The 16,218-nt window shown below is 42.8% G+C and overlaps 1 protein-coding gene across 1 annotated transcript in view; it reads left to right on the top strand.

Moving 5' to 3' along the window:
* Positions 1-1,760: 1,760 nt before the first annotated feature.
* The window catches only part of LOC144146485 (uncharacterized), a 29,133-nt gene continuing 14,675 nt past the window's right edge, over positions 1,761-16,218 (top strand). The window contains exons 1-7 of the mRNA XM_077678432.1: positions 1,761-2,342; positions 4,432-4,587; positions 9,443-9,555; positions 9,958-10,034; positions 10,134-10,205; positions 11,023-11,159; positions 14,753-14,908. Coding sequence (XP_077534558.1) covers positions 4,432-4,587; positions 9,443-9,555; positions 9,958-10,034; positions 10,134-10,205; positions 11,023-11,159; positions 14,753-14,908 — 711 coding nt within the window. The 5' untranslated portion in view covers positions 1,761-2,342. The remainder of the gene's footprint in view (positions 2,343-4,431; positions 4,588-9,442; positions 9,556-9,957; positions 10,035-10,133; positions 10,206-11,022; positions 11,160-14,752; positions 14,909-16,218) is intronic.

The raw sequence follows: 16,218 nt of genomic DNA, 5'->3' as shown, positions 1-16,218 counted from the left end.
CATCTATACAAAACCACGAACCCCTGCACAAGCTCTGCCCTTCGAGGCCGAACTTTGCACATCGGCGATTCAAAGCATAGAGATAACATTTTCCAAGTGAATTCATGGCGCCGCCTTGCCGCGGCGAAGGCAGTCGTAGGCAGCGGCGGCGGCATTTCGTTGTGTTCTTTCTCCGCCCGGCCCCCTTCAGCTCTGGGAACCCGCTCACCCACGTATTTTCTCTTCTCGCCTGTCTTTCCGGAGCTTGGCGACACTTATTTATCGTGGTAGTTGCTCAACTGACGCTGATAAAGCGCAAAAAAAATCGTGACACGACGGAAAAAAAAAACGTTCAATGATGGGCGGTTTTAAGCACGGACCGGCAACCGGCCCCCTGTCTAAACAGGTGGCGACGCTACGTCGGAGACAAAAGACGAGGACAGCCAATCAGGCTAGAGAAACGTTGTCGACATGAGCCATGGACAGGAAATCGGTGAGAGAAATTCCAGCTTTCTGTCTGTTTTTTTGGAAAATCTTGGAGAATGGCTCTTCGAACAAAAGCCGAGAGAACGATGAAGCGTATGACCTTTCCTATAAAACAAAGTTTCATTCAGCCTTTAGTGACCCTTTATTCGCGCTTAGTAACAGGAATCTCTACGGCATAGATTTTTACAGGACAATTTGGCTGGTAATTGCAGCAAGCACTCATAAATGCTGTTAGTATTAAAGTGACATTAAAACGTCTACTCGCATTAAATGTGTATTTGTGTTACCAAATTTTTATTCAAGTAACTCCGCAATTTTCCTGTTCACTGTTATGGCCTCAGTGGCCACTTTTCGAAACAAGAATTCTACGGAGAATCATTTGCCCGCTTTATGCGCAACTGCTACAAATTGGATTTAGAATTACATCCGAAGATAGGCAAATATTCGGTTTCCTTATTTATTGGCCTGCGTACGCATTTCGTCGGTGACATGCAACTATTTTGGCAAGGGCTGGGATGTTCCTTCTTGCCAACAATGAACACCTATAAATAACGGGAACAACCACAGTCGAATGAAGGAAATGCCGGTGAAGTATTATTAAGGTCTGTTCTCTAGCAACGATCGTAAAAAGAATTGCGCAAATGTTGCACTCAGAGGCTTTGTTTTTTGTAGGTTTAAGTGCATACTGCCAAACTACATTTCAAATAAACACCTTAATATTCTACCTAATCACAAAGGGGTATTGAGAGAAGAACAATTGCGGTGAAGTTGTTGTGTGGCGAATATTTCTCTACAGTAAATATTTCTGATTATCTCTAAACGAGGCAGGGTACGATGTTAAATGAAAGTTTGCTTTATACCCTGTCCATATATTTTTTGTGTTATCACAAAAAATATGGTGGCTTGCTTCACATACAGAAATGGTTCAGCAAGTTCTGTTCCTGTCTTTGCAACTTAGGTTTACCAGACACTGATGCCCACAATTTTTTTTAGTAGTGAATGGAAGCCTAAAATGAAGAAAATGAAGAAAATGAGTGTCTGAGTGCCGTACAAAATGGTATGTCATCCCAGTTACGCTGTCACCATGTATGTGTTTTTAATGATGATAGAATTTTTCAATCTCGTTATAACTTGAACCTATTCGTGAATTACCTTTTCATTCGGCGCTCAGTGCTTAATAGTAGAAGTGCTGCTGTTGATTGGAAGACATAAGTCATGTAAAGAAACATAAACTATTGCATCTTCCTTCGTGAAGAGACAGGACGGAGCCTGCACCGACGTTCGCCCCCTTCATCTTCGTGCAGGTGTTTGTTGTCAGCTGCGAGGAAAGCATCACGACTTGTTAGTCGGTTACCTCAATGTAGCTGCCAATTAACTTGTCACTCTCCACAGCCATCCAGAGCACATAGTCGCATTAGATAAGTGGACTTGTAGCCAGCCGTTGTGATGCACATGTAATTATCCTATTTTTCGAATAAACGGACTCTCGTCAAGAACACAGGAGCAGGGAATATATGATTAAAGAAATGGACGACGCGCACAACAAACCACGTGTCTTTCGCTTCTTAGAATTATGAGGAGTAAGGAATCATCTTAATATATCGAGACAGTAGACCTCCGTAGCCAAATCAGGGCCAGAACAAAGACGACAAAGAGTCCATTTAATGTACTTTGCTACGAAGGCCATTATCAGTCAATCTGATAAGCAACAAACAAGAATGCTCTTTGAATGATTGATATTACAGATCTCTCCTATTGCATGCTTCGTGGGTTGCGAAGTGCTTACGGTGTTAACAGCAAAGCCAACCATAGGAGCAGATAAAAGGGACAAGAACACAAACGGCATAAAAAGAACCACTCCTCGCATATGCCTAAAGGTAAGCAGAAGCGTCTTATCAGTAGAGGTGCTTTTAAATCTCATTGTTTTGTTGTTTGCCTACAAGGCAGTGTTTGTAGAATAATTCTACGCGAAAATAATAGAAAATTCATCCTTCCGTAAACTAAAACACTCGGTTTCTTCAGGAGCCTCATATTTTGTTTGAACAATTATGTATAAACACATGCACTACAAACATTCCTCGTGATTACCCTGCTGGCGTCTCGACTATTTACGGACTTATGTACAGACAGTTTTGATTATGGAAATAAACCACAACGATCCGATGTACCTGACTGAAAAATGTTCCGAATTCAACTCACCCTTTAAGGTCAAAGCAACATGCTCACAGAAGATCTACTTGCAAATTCCTATTTCCTGGCACTTTCACTTCTGCGAACGATGGTGCTGAACCAGTATGCTTGAAATCCACCTTCCCAAACCTCCCTTTACTCAATCATAAGAAAAGCACGACAAACCATCTAAGCCCAACGCACAAAGAAATTGAGTCATGTTTGCACGTCAGCTGTAAAATAACTACACGAGAGCATGTCGTAAATGCGACAGCTATGTCAACTTTCGAACTTATAGATGCCATGAAGGCTGACTGTTTGGTGTGGCTTTCTTAAATTGTTTTACAGCAAAGGGATTTAACTAGCCCCTCTAGCCGAAGATATTGAATAAAATTCGCTTAACGTTTTTCACGCCGTAGGTTGTACAATTTTGAATGCGGTACGATACAAAAAACTTATTATTTGAAATGACTAGTTTTAATTTGTGAAAGTATGCAATGAGGCTGCTGTCACTACTGTGAATCAAAATATAAAGATAATGTTTTCAGAAGGTAGTTGCATGTTCTTACACGCATGTTAGGATGTCAATATAAAAAAATCTCACCGTCTCCAAACAACGGCATTGTAATTGTTTCACTTACAGTAACAGGTATCGCTGGAAAAATAGCTCTATTCCTAGATCCCTACGGTAAGGCATTCCCGACTGACTTTGGATTGGTTAGTGCATTGCTGTCGTACAGTTATTTTGTTGAGTCAGAAAAAACAACAAACTTCCTTTATGCCATAGCGTCATGACCAAAAAGTCAAGAAAGGTAGATCTTGCAAAGCAAAGTCCGCTTTTAAAGACGATATTCTTTTTTGGGCTACTTAAACACCAGAATGTCGGTCCGTCTGTATGTCTGTCTGTCCGTCGGTTTGGGACTCGATTCAGCTAGCCGGACAAAGTGAAACAAAGTCTGCGCAATAGTCCTATATACTCACAGCCAAATCTGAACGGTTAGGTGCGGCGTCAATGTTCATAGTTGTCAATATTTTTTAACAACAGCAAGCCGTTAGGTAAGTATAAGGCAGAAATAAATACATGTGTGATAATTGCAGTGTTTCTTTATTTAAAATATCACTGGTGCTTGATTTTCGCGATCAAAAAAATACTACATGAACTGCAGAAAACCGTCGCCGGGTGCTGACCACGCTACATGGTGGCATTTGAAAAAATCAAACTACTACAGCGACGAAAGGTTAAACTAGATAGGTTCTACATTGCGCTTGTAATGCTCGTGGAGTAGGGCAACGTGGTTCTATAAGCGCTGTAGTAGGGTGGCTGGATTCCCGCGCATCTCCGCCGTACGGCAGCACTGGCATCGAGGCATCCGGCCTGGAGCAGTAGAACGCGGTAAATATAGATTGAGTTTTCCAGTATAAGAGGCTAGTGGGAAAGCGAAGGGAGGCATGTATTGGCAAATGTTGGCGTAGACTATCGTTATTTGTCGACATTTGCAACAGAAGCAGTAGATACGAGGCCATTTTTTGTTTATGTTCTTGGAAATAGATACTGTAAGAAATTATTTATTTGCCAAAGCGAGTAAAGAAGCTGAGAAAGGCCAGGAACACTATTGAGGCCAATGATTATAGAACGACGTCTTTACAGACAATGCAATCTCTAAAAGTTTGACCAGCAAGACAGTGCCTTTGCGAAAACCTTTTTGCCTCTATCTGCCATTAAAATTTACCAAGATGTGGTGATAGATGTCTGTTTTACCTAATTCCCCGCGTTAATTATTCAATTGTGATACCCAGATGCCCCAGCCTGACACGGCGTCCACAAAAAGATGGCCTTTCAAGCTACTAATTCTACCTGTACTACTTAATTTTGTGGATGCTACGTTGCCAGCCACTGAAGGGGGTGTGAAGTGTCCAGTGCTGACCCCGTCCGTCACAGTCGACTGGAATAAGGTACTGGACGCAAATGCAATAGCGCATAATAAAATGTATTCTGACAAATATTCCTAAGGTGTATTTCTAAGGTGTGAGGAGAATGTATAGAGGCAGTGCCCAAGAAGTTTCTTATGCCGTATGCTTAAATTGTTAGTTTGTTTAGGTTCTGTTTACGTAGAATCACGTTGCAATAGACCTTTCTTTGTGTAGTCACACAAGGTGGTGGAAGAAGGTCAAGATGTTTGATTGCATGCCCAAATATTGCCGACTCAAAATAAGGCGTAACGGAAATTTTTCACAGATAAGCAAAATCCCGCCATTGAGCACGATGATGAATAGGCGTCGGCGTACCGAACAGCAATTATTAATCAGGCTTTGGAAGCACAGTGCGTGATGTGCCACAGATTTGTTTTGGCATGCTGCGACAGTGTGTGAATCTGTGTTCATTTTAAAGAATTTAAAGAAGACAAACCAGCCCTTAAGGTTATGAGTTAACGTAACTCAAACATGTTGCACACCTCACAAAGTATGAGCCATGGTCCAGTGACTTCCGCTTTTCTACGGCATCTCATATAGTTATCTTTATTTGTGAAACTCTACAGTAGTCTGTGCGTGAACCAAACAGACAATTCTCCAGAGGATTTGGAAGCCCAATTTATATAGACAACGCGAAAGCGAACGAGTGAATGCGTTGAGATTCATAAAGAATTGATACTTAAAAGGGACGTTGTTCCTTGTACGCGATGCATTTCCGTGCATCTTGTTCAAACTTCGCCCACTAAAGGCACACTGTGTGATCTTTTGAATCACCCAAGCGCCAGCGTTTGACGTTCTGCACAGCCCCATGCTTTTATACCTCAGGCATAAACTGGATGCGCGCACATTTTCATGGTGCATTATTTCTGGGGCCCGAGCTGTCAATCGAAAAGGTCCGCAAGCTTCATTATTTTCTTTCTTTCTCGCGACGACCTTTTGTTGATTTAAATTGCTAAGAGCGCCATACTCTTATATCGTCGATTTAGAGTAGTGCTTAATTATCGCCCCTTTAAACGCGGGTCCGTGGTTTTGATTCCTGTTCCTGCCATGGTTTAATCAAATAACGTAAACGGGCCACGTTGGCTCCTGTAGTTGGGGACACTTTTGCAGGCTGAGGCGGTGAGCGAGCATAAAAGATCTTTATATCAACTTCCGCTCAGGCCGAGTGTACGCTGAAGTCCCCAGCTCCTGCTTTTTGGGTAAAGCGAAATATTCTGCTTTTAAAACAGGTGGCAATAGGTGTGTTGATTGGATGATCTCTGTCTGCATTTCGCAGCAACTCGTCGATATTATTAATACAATTGCAAGCATTGAACACTTATTTATTTGGCCAATTGTACACACGTGCTCAATAGGCGAACATTGTCATGTCTGCGAAGGCGCTTGCGCCAGAAGACTAGGCAACCTCACTCGCACAACTGCGGAGTGTGGTATGACATGGTATTCGCCCGAATAAAAACAGAAGTAAAGGTTGGCTCTACTAGTGAGCGACTATGCATGAGCAGATCCCTGTAGAAGGAAGACAGTTCAGTTATGACGTTGAGTGCGATTTTTCGCCTCAGTGACTCGTAATGTGGGACCCACGGGATGGATACCTTAAAGGCCGTCGCAACAGCACGCATTGATCGTCATTCATACTCACAAGAGCTCTGCAGGAGTTGAATTATAGCGATATTTTTATACGCACACTCGTAAGAAATTCTTAGTTGATTCTTAGTTATAATCTTCTTGAAATAATCCTTTTCTTTCCTCTGCCATGCCAGGGCTCTCCCGTGCCTGGCCGGCAAATTCAAAAAGTAAACTCTCATTTCTCAAACTTCTGCCATCGAGCAATAACCAACCAACATCACAGGGGTTTTCCCCTAAATCTGGTTGATTAACACTCATGGTATTGAAGTGAGCTCATGCACCTCATTAGAATGGTTGTGTGAATTACGACTCAATTAGCAGCAAATATCTTATTTTTTGGCTGATAACCCGTCCTACATTTTTGTATGAACCTTTAGCTGTGGGTGACTAATAATCAATAGCCAAATTTGTTCATACGAAAGTATTGTTTCCGACAAGTCACAGCCAACGTTTCTACTAGACATTTCGAGTTCAATTACTTGAGAATTGAATTGAGAAGTACGCGAAAGCTGTCGGTAACACGGGGGTTTTAAAAGTGGTTAGTATATCAACGAACCAACGGCCAGGCAGCGCATGCAGGAATGAATATATTTTACTGCGAAGCTGTTAGGCTTTCCTTGTCCGGAAAATGTCCTGTCGTAAGAAAACTCAGACAGGACCCTGCAGTTTTTTGCCCACGACGCCGAGCGTGTGTGTCAGGCCACTCAGGCGTGCAGAATAGACCTCAGAAATATTGTGAAGAAAAAGCACGAAACAATAATCGAAATCGCATGGTTCATGATCAGGCGCCGGTAAATAGCGGGATCCCCCCCGTGTGTTCTGATAGAGGTTAGGCATTCAGCTGTTCTTGGAAAGGGGGGAGGTTGACGTCATTCGATAGCTAATGCATGCGTCAGGCTAGACAGCACCCAGCAGTTCTTTCCCAAGACGCCGAGCGCATGCTTCAGGACCGAGCATTTGCCGCCAGAGAAGCAGAGTGCATATAGAAAGCCCGCTGAGCTAGAATAACATATCGTATTCTATCTACCCCATCAGCATGCGTAGTGGTTCACAACCGCTACGCTGGACACCCCTTACGCAGGGCAGGATATGGCGTCCACTTTTTTAGACTTTGTTTCTCAAAAAACTTTATTCGAGGCTTCAGATTACTGCAGAGGAACTTCATATTTCAAGAGTACTACAAAAAACAAAAAAGAAAGCCGGCAGCCTTGATGCAGCGCGTTGTTTGAGAAACACAACAGCCAAATAACCCTATTTAACCTTCATTAGGAATCCAAACGTACCTTCTGACGCGTAATTAGGTACATTTTGTTCCAAGCCTTAAAACATATTCTGAATATAATGGCAGGTTTCCATCAATAGCATAAAAGTTTCCATCAAATGCAACCGTAATTACGGTGCAAACATTCGGTGAGCAACACAGGAGGTATCGCAAAGATCTGACATAAATCACACAGTTCAAAATTCAATATACAGATTTGGGGTCTTCGTTGGTGGAGTGTTTTAGCGACTAAAATAAAATAATGATGTCAACATTAGACAATGTATACGATTTTATTTATTTATCCTAAACTGCCAGCCACCTGTTGGCAGCCAAGGCAGCAGTGGTTGCATGTTTATGCATTCAGCACTGTGTTGCAGCGAAGAAGTATCATGCTACAGCGAAACGCGTAACCAAACCAGGCAGCACAAAGTTCAGAAAAAATAGTGCGTTGCACACCCGACAAGAAGCACTCTTGGGTAGGTACAGCCAGGCTACCAAGAAAATACGCACAAGCTGAATCGTAAGCAATGTTTATTCAGCGCGAGGAAATAGTCCTGGTTGACGTCTTGCTTGCTTTCTTTGTTAAACGTGAGTGAAACACACATATAGTTTTTGAAGTTTGGTAAATTATAATGTTCCAATATAACCTACTCTTCTTTACGTGCTAGAAGTAAAGTTTTAGCCATTTATTTGCGGACACTGTTCCCCTCGCAGAACTGCAGTGTTTTGTTTTTAAACCCCAAAAATCGCAGGATTGAAGTGAGCTAACGGACGCTAATGGTGCCAGGGTGAATTTGCTTCTGTGGCACTGCCTACTATAAATCCGCATTTATCGTTTAACTGTGCACCGTTGTATTTCTGGCAGAGCGAGAGTACTGAATTTTTGTTCGGATAAGGGTCTGTATAAAAGACCGGCCCGATTTCGCACTGTTTCGATAATATTTACTGATTGTAGGGTTTAACGCGCCGACGCAACGCAAGCGATGAGGCGCGGCGTAGTGGAGGGCTCCGTATTATTTTTGACTGCATGGGGATCTTTATCATGCGCCAAAATCTTGTACACACGGGCGTTTTTGCTTTTCGCCTCCATCAGAAAAGCGGCCCCCGCGTCTGGGAATCGAACCCGCGACACCGTGGTCAGCAGCACGACGCCTTAGCCACAGAGCCACTACGGCGGCCACCACCTAAGAAAGCCACCCGCCGCGGTGGCTCAGTGGCTAAGGCGTTGCGCTGCTGAGCACGAGGTCGTGGGTTCGATTCCCGGCCGCGGCGGCCACTTTTCTGATGAAGGCGAAAAGCAAAAACGCCCGTGTGTACGAGATTTCGGCGCACGTTAAAGATCCCCGGGTGGTCAAAATTAATCCGGAGCCCTCCACTACGGCGCGCCTCATAGCCTGCGTTGCGTCGGCGCGTTAAACCCTACAATCAATTAAACCTAAGAAAGCCCCAGCTAGTATTAGGACCTCCATAATTCCTGACAGCACCGATAATACAATTTTACTAATAAGAGCCTGCTCCCATGTGCAGAGTTACTTCATATGCTCTGGTCATATGTAGTGATGGGTCGAAATAGTTGCCGCATCTGCAATGGGCATGCGCTTTTAATTGAAATGTCCGCTCAAACGGCCCGGAGTCCGCTTGGCCAAATGTAATAGGTTCAGCAATTACCGTCTGGCAGTTTGACACCAAAACATGTGAAATAAATGTACGCGGCACGGAAAAATAGGGCATGAGCACGCGGAGAAAACAACATGGCGTCGCTTGAAACTCGGAACGGCACAAATTCAGAGCGGTACAATAATTTCCTTTTCTTGCATAAGGCCTGTTAAATATAAACTAATGTACGCCAAGAATCAGCCAATTATTTGAATACCTCGGTTCTTGTGTCCCATTAGAATCGCCTACTGGATTCCAGTCACACAGCTGCATTTTTCTGGTTTTTAGATCGAAGGCATGAGGTGGTTTGAAGCTCTGACGTACCCTTGGAAGGTTGAAGATTGCTTTGTCAGGCAGTATTTCCCACATCTCAAGACTATGATTTGGAAAGCAGAGCCGGGGTAAGCTTATTATTGGCCTCCTCACGTCTGGCACTTGCATATTTGTTTTGTTTTTCTCAAAGGGGGTAAGCTTTTATAAAGGCGTATAAAGGCGGAACTATTTTTTGTACGGGACAATCTTTCCTCCACGATATAAACGGTATACTTTTTATCCCGAATTAAGATACAGGAACGTCGACATAAAGCACCTAATTCACTATTGCGCCCAATGCGCATAGATGTCTCACGCATTGCTTCATTTTCCCGATACCATACTCACTCTTCAGAGGTAATAAATTTGTACGACCCGAACATATTCACTGCAAAATAAAAAAATGTGCCCAGCTTTAGGCATTAGGTTAATCTTGCTGGCGTTTTCAAGACAAAATTTTTGAAATGCAACATATTACCATTTGTCCCAAGGCCGTATGGAACACCAACCAAAACCATAAAACTGATGTTTGAGGTCAGGGGAGACCAACAATTTTTGCTACCTAAAGGTGCGTTGTCTTTATCAATTACCTGTTGCTCAAATGAGATTACACTGCTCGAATTTTCTGGCATTCTGCTGCGTTCTCCTCCGGCCTTGCCGCGCACAGGTGAAAGATTTCAACAGATTCTTGACACCGATCACTCAACATGGGCACTCATTCATCACTGCTGGGAAAACGGTGAGTGAAAACTGTACGGAAACGCACAATATCAACAAACACAAGCTTGCACTGGAACTAACAGTATATATTTCTGTGAAAATTTAATGAGCCCGCTGAATAACCACACAGTGGTGTTTGCGGCTCAGAGTGCGAATAGAGTTATACCTATTAGAACTCCCCAGGCTTTCCTCGCAGCGGGCGGCAGATGCTCACTCGCCAGTATTACTTCTGAATCAGAATAGACCGCAAATAACCGCACACTGCTCCGCAGTAGCTGTATGGAAGCTCTTGTACACAGATATTGTTCTAGGTGCTAAGGATAATTTTAGATCCCGACGTAAACTTTCCCGGAGGGTCCCAAATGTTAGCGACGCTACTGTACGCAAAACATCGTGATTGAATGCCGATCAAGAGCACAGAGAGAAGTACACGATAAATAGTTTCTCGGCCTTTAAACTTATGAATCGTTAAGAAATCAATTTCGCAATGCAACGCAGAGACAAAAATCCCGAGAAGAAGCTCGTGAATACAGAGAAGTTTAGCGAGCGTTGGTAAAAAAGCATAAAAAGCAAGAAAAAACCAGACGGGAGAAAGTAACCGTATAAACGAGCGAAAGACAGAAAGCTGTTTGTGGAATTAGCAGGCCAAACGTAAGCAGTATCACGTAATACTTCCCACAGTAAAGAAAACAATATGAAACTTCGCATTCCTCTTAATTCATCCAACACACGGCAAGTTCTCTCAATTGTGTTTTTCGACCAACCGTTGTCAATGTTAAAGTGTACTCCACAGGAACCCCGGAATAAGAATAACCCTTATAACTTTATTTTTCTAGGGTCTGGGTCGCATTTTGCACTAACTCTGAGGAAACCGGTAAAAAAAGTTCCGGCCTCTATTTTAGCGAGAGCAGCGCGTGCCATTGCAAAAAGTGGACGCCGAGAGAAAGTCGTTTGGACTCAATCTGGTTGCATGGTAAGATAAAGTTTGATTCATTTCAATGGCAGCGTTTTGAAAAGACATTCTATAAGCAGAGCAATTTTTTTTCGGCTATGTTTGGTAGTGCAACGTATGTTTTTTATATAAATATGCCCCCCGAAACATTTTTTGCTGCAGCCAACGAGTTTTCTTAGTTTTGCTATAGTCGGTTTTGTTCCGATGGCACGTACACTGATTTAGTTTAGGAATAAAGTATCTCACTTGAGCAACTCAATATGAAAAATTATATTCCCGCATTACAATTACAAGTAATAAGGAAGCCGAGAAAAACTGGAGAATGTTTTCCGGGGAAAACCCACAGTGTAATATTCCGACGTGTACAGAAACTAGGCAAAGCCACAACGCTTCTCTTCGAAGAAAAACTGGGACGCTAACAATGCCCGAAGACAATTATGTGACAGTTGGCCTGCAGGAATCTCGACGCTGCCTTGAGAGCTGTTTTTGACGTTTGAATAAAGAACCTCTTCAAAATACCCATATGCTATTCATGACGGAACGCACGCAATAGCTTCACATCTACAGCTGAGTCTCTTTGCGGGCACACGTAGGTTATTTTATGAAATACAACGAGATAGTCGCCTCACAACGGTTGAACAAGGGAAAACCTTTTCTTGGCGGTCAAATCTATGGTTCAAAAAGTAGGGAATAATTAAGGCGAAGCCTTATAAATGGCCAATTTCTCTACTTGTTTTTTATAATAAATACATCACTATTGCGTAATTGGCTGCCTTTAGATACAGTGTTGTTTTTTTGCCCCAACGTCCTAAATACAACAAACGTCTGGGTTTATAAGATCAAAATGCGTCATAATAAACGGTCTACTACGTTAGCTCGGCAATGGGTATTTTGATTTTAATGCTTACCAGGATAAGAAATTTAATTTCGGTTGTACCAATGTAAGGTATTATGCGGAAGGTTTATTCATGGAAATACAACTTCAAAATTTCACCTCTTTTCTGTTGGAGAGGCGCCAGGAAAATCCGGTTTTATTTATTGCGCTTCATTTTTTTTTTGCTTTCGACTGCACAGCGAAAAAGTTCTTGTAAGGTTATAGGGTTTGCCGCCTTGTGCGAGTTTTGAATGTCACAAACATACAGTGCAAAACCTTCTATTAAGCGGTGTTACCGCGCAGTGAAAATTTGATAAGACATTTTTTACAGGCTGGAAACTGTTCGACATTAGGACCACATTGTGTACTAAAGGTTTATTACTGCAATAAACAGCCCACGTGTAATGTTCCGCGTACATAAATTCCGTACATGTTGCGCTTACCTACATATGCAACCATGCGTATCTACCGTTACATGCTCGCGAAGGCACTCCTTTATAATGTTCGTCTGAGCTACCCAGGCCAGACTACACGACCTTGTGCAGGTACGCAATATGCTGATAAGGAATGATTGCAGTAAAAGGCGCGGCACTTCCGTCCTGGGGCGAGATGTTCCGTCACATGCAGAGTGCTTCCTCCTACGATTCACGGTAAACCTATATTGTAACGAGGGCCATGATTGTCACTTCAGGAAATAGGGATCACGCTGACTGCTCACAATGTGCTTGGTTTATTCGCGCGCTTCTGCACATTTTTGACCCTGGCTCAACACCAAAAACATATTGGGCACACGCTGTCACCAATGTCACAAATCTTTTGGAAGCATTTGGAAGCATTTATTAGGTATGAAAATTTTAAACTAACGTTAAAACGGTGTGGACGACAAAGAAGGGACACATAATTTTAATACGCTGTTGCATAGTTTCAGGGTAAGGTACAGCTTGTGATGACTTACAAAACTGAGTTTAAAAATCGTACACCAGCCCGCTCATTTATAAGTTGTGTTTGTCCAGTATATCGCCGTACGTGACGGCTTATTAAGAACTATCGCAACCACGGCTGGTCACATCATAATTGTAGTAGCCATGAACATTGTGCTTGTTGACGGAGCACGTTGCTTGAACTGGTATTTCCTGTATTTCCCTTGATACTGCTGGAAGTGTTACATTTCTCGCGGCTTTGTTTACTCGTACCTATAATTTTCACTGTCGTTTGCTTTGCCCTATACTATCAAATTCTGCCGCGTACTGCCTGCTGCCGATCACCACATAATTGCACGCACGGCGGTTGTCGTACTTTAATTCGCTTTTTCTGAAATTGGTGCTTTAATACAACCAAAGCCCCATTTTTATTTAGAATGCGTTATCTCAGACTTAAAAAAAAGCTGTTTACTGCCAAGGCCACATTATCTACTACAGCTATGTATGTAGAAAGGGATTATGTTCGTGAATTTATTCTTTATTACGGTATGCCCCATGAAAGACACAAGGATATTTCGCCCGAAGAACAGTTTACAGTAGGTTCCAGGTTTATTTTTAACATCGGAGCCCTTTATGCTTACTTTCCCCCGTGCAGCGTGTTACCAGGAAGCTATTACCGGAAGGCGTTATCCCAAGTGGAGAGGCTGAAAATACTAAGCCAAGATGTGTGAGGATAAGGGGCGAGTAAGAAAGGAGCCCACTAGCAGGTGGGGGGAACGCGCGCCTTCAAAAAACTGTGGTTAGGGAGGTCCGGGGACTCCAACACCGAACTTCACGCCGCTAAACCGGCAACCTAACCGCTGTGCCACTGCTAAGGCCCGTGGGGTATGAGGTTCGCAACGACAAAGAACAATACTATTTGCAATCAAATGGAGGAAAAAATAGTTGTGTGCCAAGCAGTTAGCAATACCTACAAGGAAAGAAAGGCCAATAAAAATTTTCGCAAGCGTAAGAGCGAAGGTTAATTTTGAAGCAGAAACATAAATAAAACTAACAACCCATTTAGGCGCCCATTGAGTGCAAAAGCCATTCCAGCTTGTATTCCCAGGCTGTTTCATCAAGAGCCGGGAAGGGAAATGCAGAAATGGGATCAGGCAGCTGGAAATAAATGCTAACATAACGGAAAAAACTGACGACCTAACCCCGGAAAGAAGCACTACAGAAAACAAATAAAAACCGCCACCGCCTGACAAAAAGAGACGAACCACCAGAAAACATGCCTCCCGTTGTCTGAATTGTGTTAGTAAAGGGTGAAGAGGTATTAATAAATATAAAAAAATGAGAGTGTCCCGCGCCAAAGCTACGCGTCGGCTAGGAAGACCGCGATTGTGGGTGGCTTCTGATTATATTTGAATGCCTGGGGACCTATAAAATCACCAAAATCTTTACACACTGAGAGTTTAAAACGGTAGTCTGTTCAGGCCACTTCTTGCTTCCGCTACAGAACTTCGTGAACAATCCGTTGAAAAGCCAGATTTATTTTTAGTGCTTTTATGATAGCCAGGAGAAGCCGTAGGAAGTAGAAGGAAATCATTTAGGTCTGCACATAGGCACAGAAGAACGGTCGGTAATGTCGGCAAGAATCACATAACCAGCAAACTATCAACGTAGGTAAACATCGAGTTTGATTATAGCCAATCGTGTCGGGGCAGAATGTTAAACACTAAATGACTGATTCGCTTCGAACTCCCACTCTTACATTTATGATTTCCTGCTGAATTAACTCTTCGTGCAATGAAATATTTCTTTTTGGGACACAGATATCCTCGACTGACATGGACCACAGGAAAGTGTTGTCGCCATGGGCGGTCCTTCTAAAAACGGCGCTCCCTGTCGGCATTGCAGCACAAGGAACGACTAGCAGCCCTACCAAATGTCCTGTGTATAAGCCTCTTGTAAACGTTGATTGGAAGAAGGTATTACACCAGAAAACATCATTTCTCATATTCGAACTGGGACATTATACTGCATCGCCCAATCTATACCTATGAAAATTTGTTGCACAACATGTTAGCTTTACCTTAACGCCCCCTTGTAGAACTCGCGCCACAGAAGGTTGTTGAATCGCGCCTATTGTCACTTTATAATGCAGCATAGGAGCCCTGTACTTTGTTTCGATTGCGTAAACGCTATGCTGCCTTTCTTAAGCTCTGTCTTGCACATGACACAAAATAAGAAACTTGTGTTGTTTGCAAACAATTATTCAATTCAGTGCGGTATTCGTACAACAAAAGCAATCATAAATACACAGTGATCCTCAAACAATGTGGAAGTTTAATTTGATAACGAAGCGTTAAAATACTGAAGTTCCTGTTGCTTACAGTAATGCTGGAGTATTTACACATGCGATGTTCAAACCTTCATTGGACTGGAAGTACGGCTGCCTACTGTTTCGCGGAAATTTGGTGAAGAGCACGCTCACTGCAGCCTTACAGCACAAAAAATATATTCTGATTTCTAAGACTTACTGTGCACTTTTTAGCTCCCTGGCGGCATTGCACAAGACGAAAAAGAAGACCGCAGATGTTTTTATATTGCGCTGCCCATTCATGCATCATTTCGAGACCACATTGCAGATATTTAGGGTTGCAGATAATCTCGCCTTGTTCTGTGGTACCTCTTTAAATTTTTTTCCTATTTGCCTTATTCACACGTTCTTAAAGTGTCAAGAATGTAGTCTGCAGCTACTCGGGACCCCAGCGAAATATGCTCCTAACAGTTATTGACCGTGGTAGTGTGACATGTAGGTTTGCGGACAGCTTTAAATTCGCTAAATAAGACTGCTTTATTTTTTGCCAGACACTCCTTTTTTCCGTAAAACGCATTTCCGAGCCCCTAAAAGCTGATGTTTCTAAACAAACTACAAAATGTGTCAGGAATCTGAGGGTCATATGCGGCATCAAACGATTTGACAGGAATCTCATTTGCCTTTGTCAAAGATAACAGATGAATACCGCGAATGGAAGATTCTGTATTCTTACATTATTCGCAAATTCTTCTTTTTACTACACTTGTGGCGTGTCCCGATATTGGTTTCTAAAACAAATCAGATGGCCCCGACATGCCTTCGTATGTCGATTAAAAAAGGGCCCCGAGAATTACCACGTTCTTAGAGTCCTGTCAATACACCGTGCTTTACTTTTATCCTGAGTGATGAAGAGCCTTTGCTGATATTTCTTCCTACCGAATGCACAGATTGGTAGCCGCAAGTGGCCAAATGCAGGCG

Source organism: Haemaphysalis longicornis, unplaced genomic scaffold (genome assembly GCF_048455015.1).
Source record: "Haemaphysalis longicornis isolate Haplotype H1 unplaced genomic scaffold, Haemaphysalis longicornis Haplotype H1 scaffold_7, whole genome shotgun sequence".
NCBI lineage: Eukaryota > Metazoa > Arthropoda > Arachnida > Ixodida > Ixodidae > Haemaphysalis > Haemaphysalis longicornis.
The sequence above is the reverse complement of the archived record's forward strand: the minus strand, read 5'-3'. Positions and strand labels throughout refer to the sequence as shown.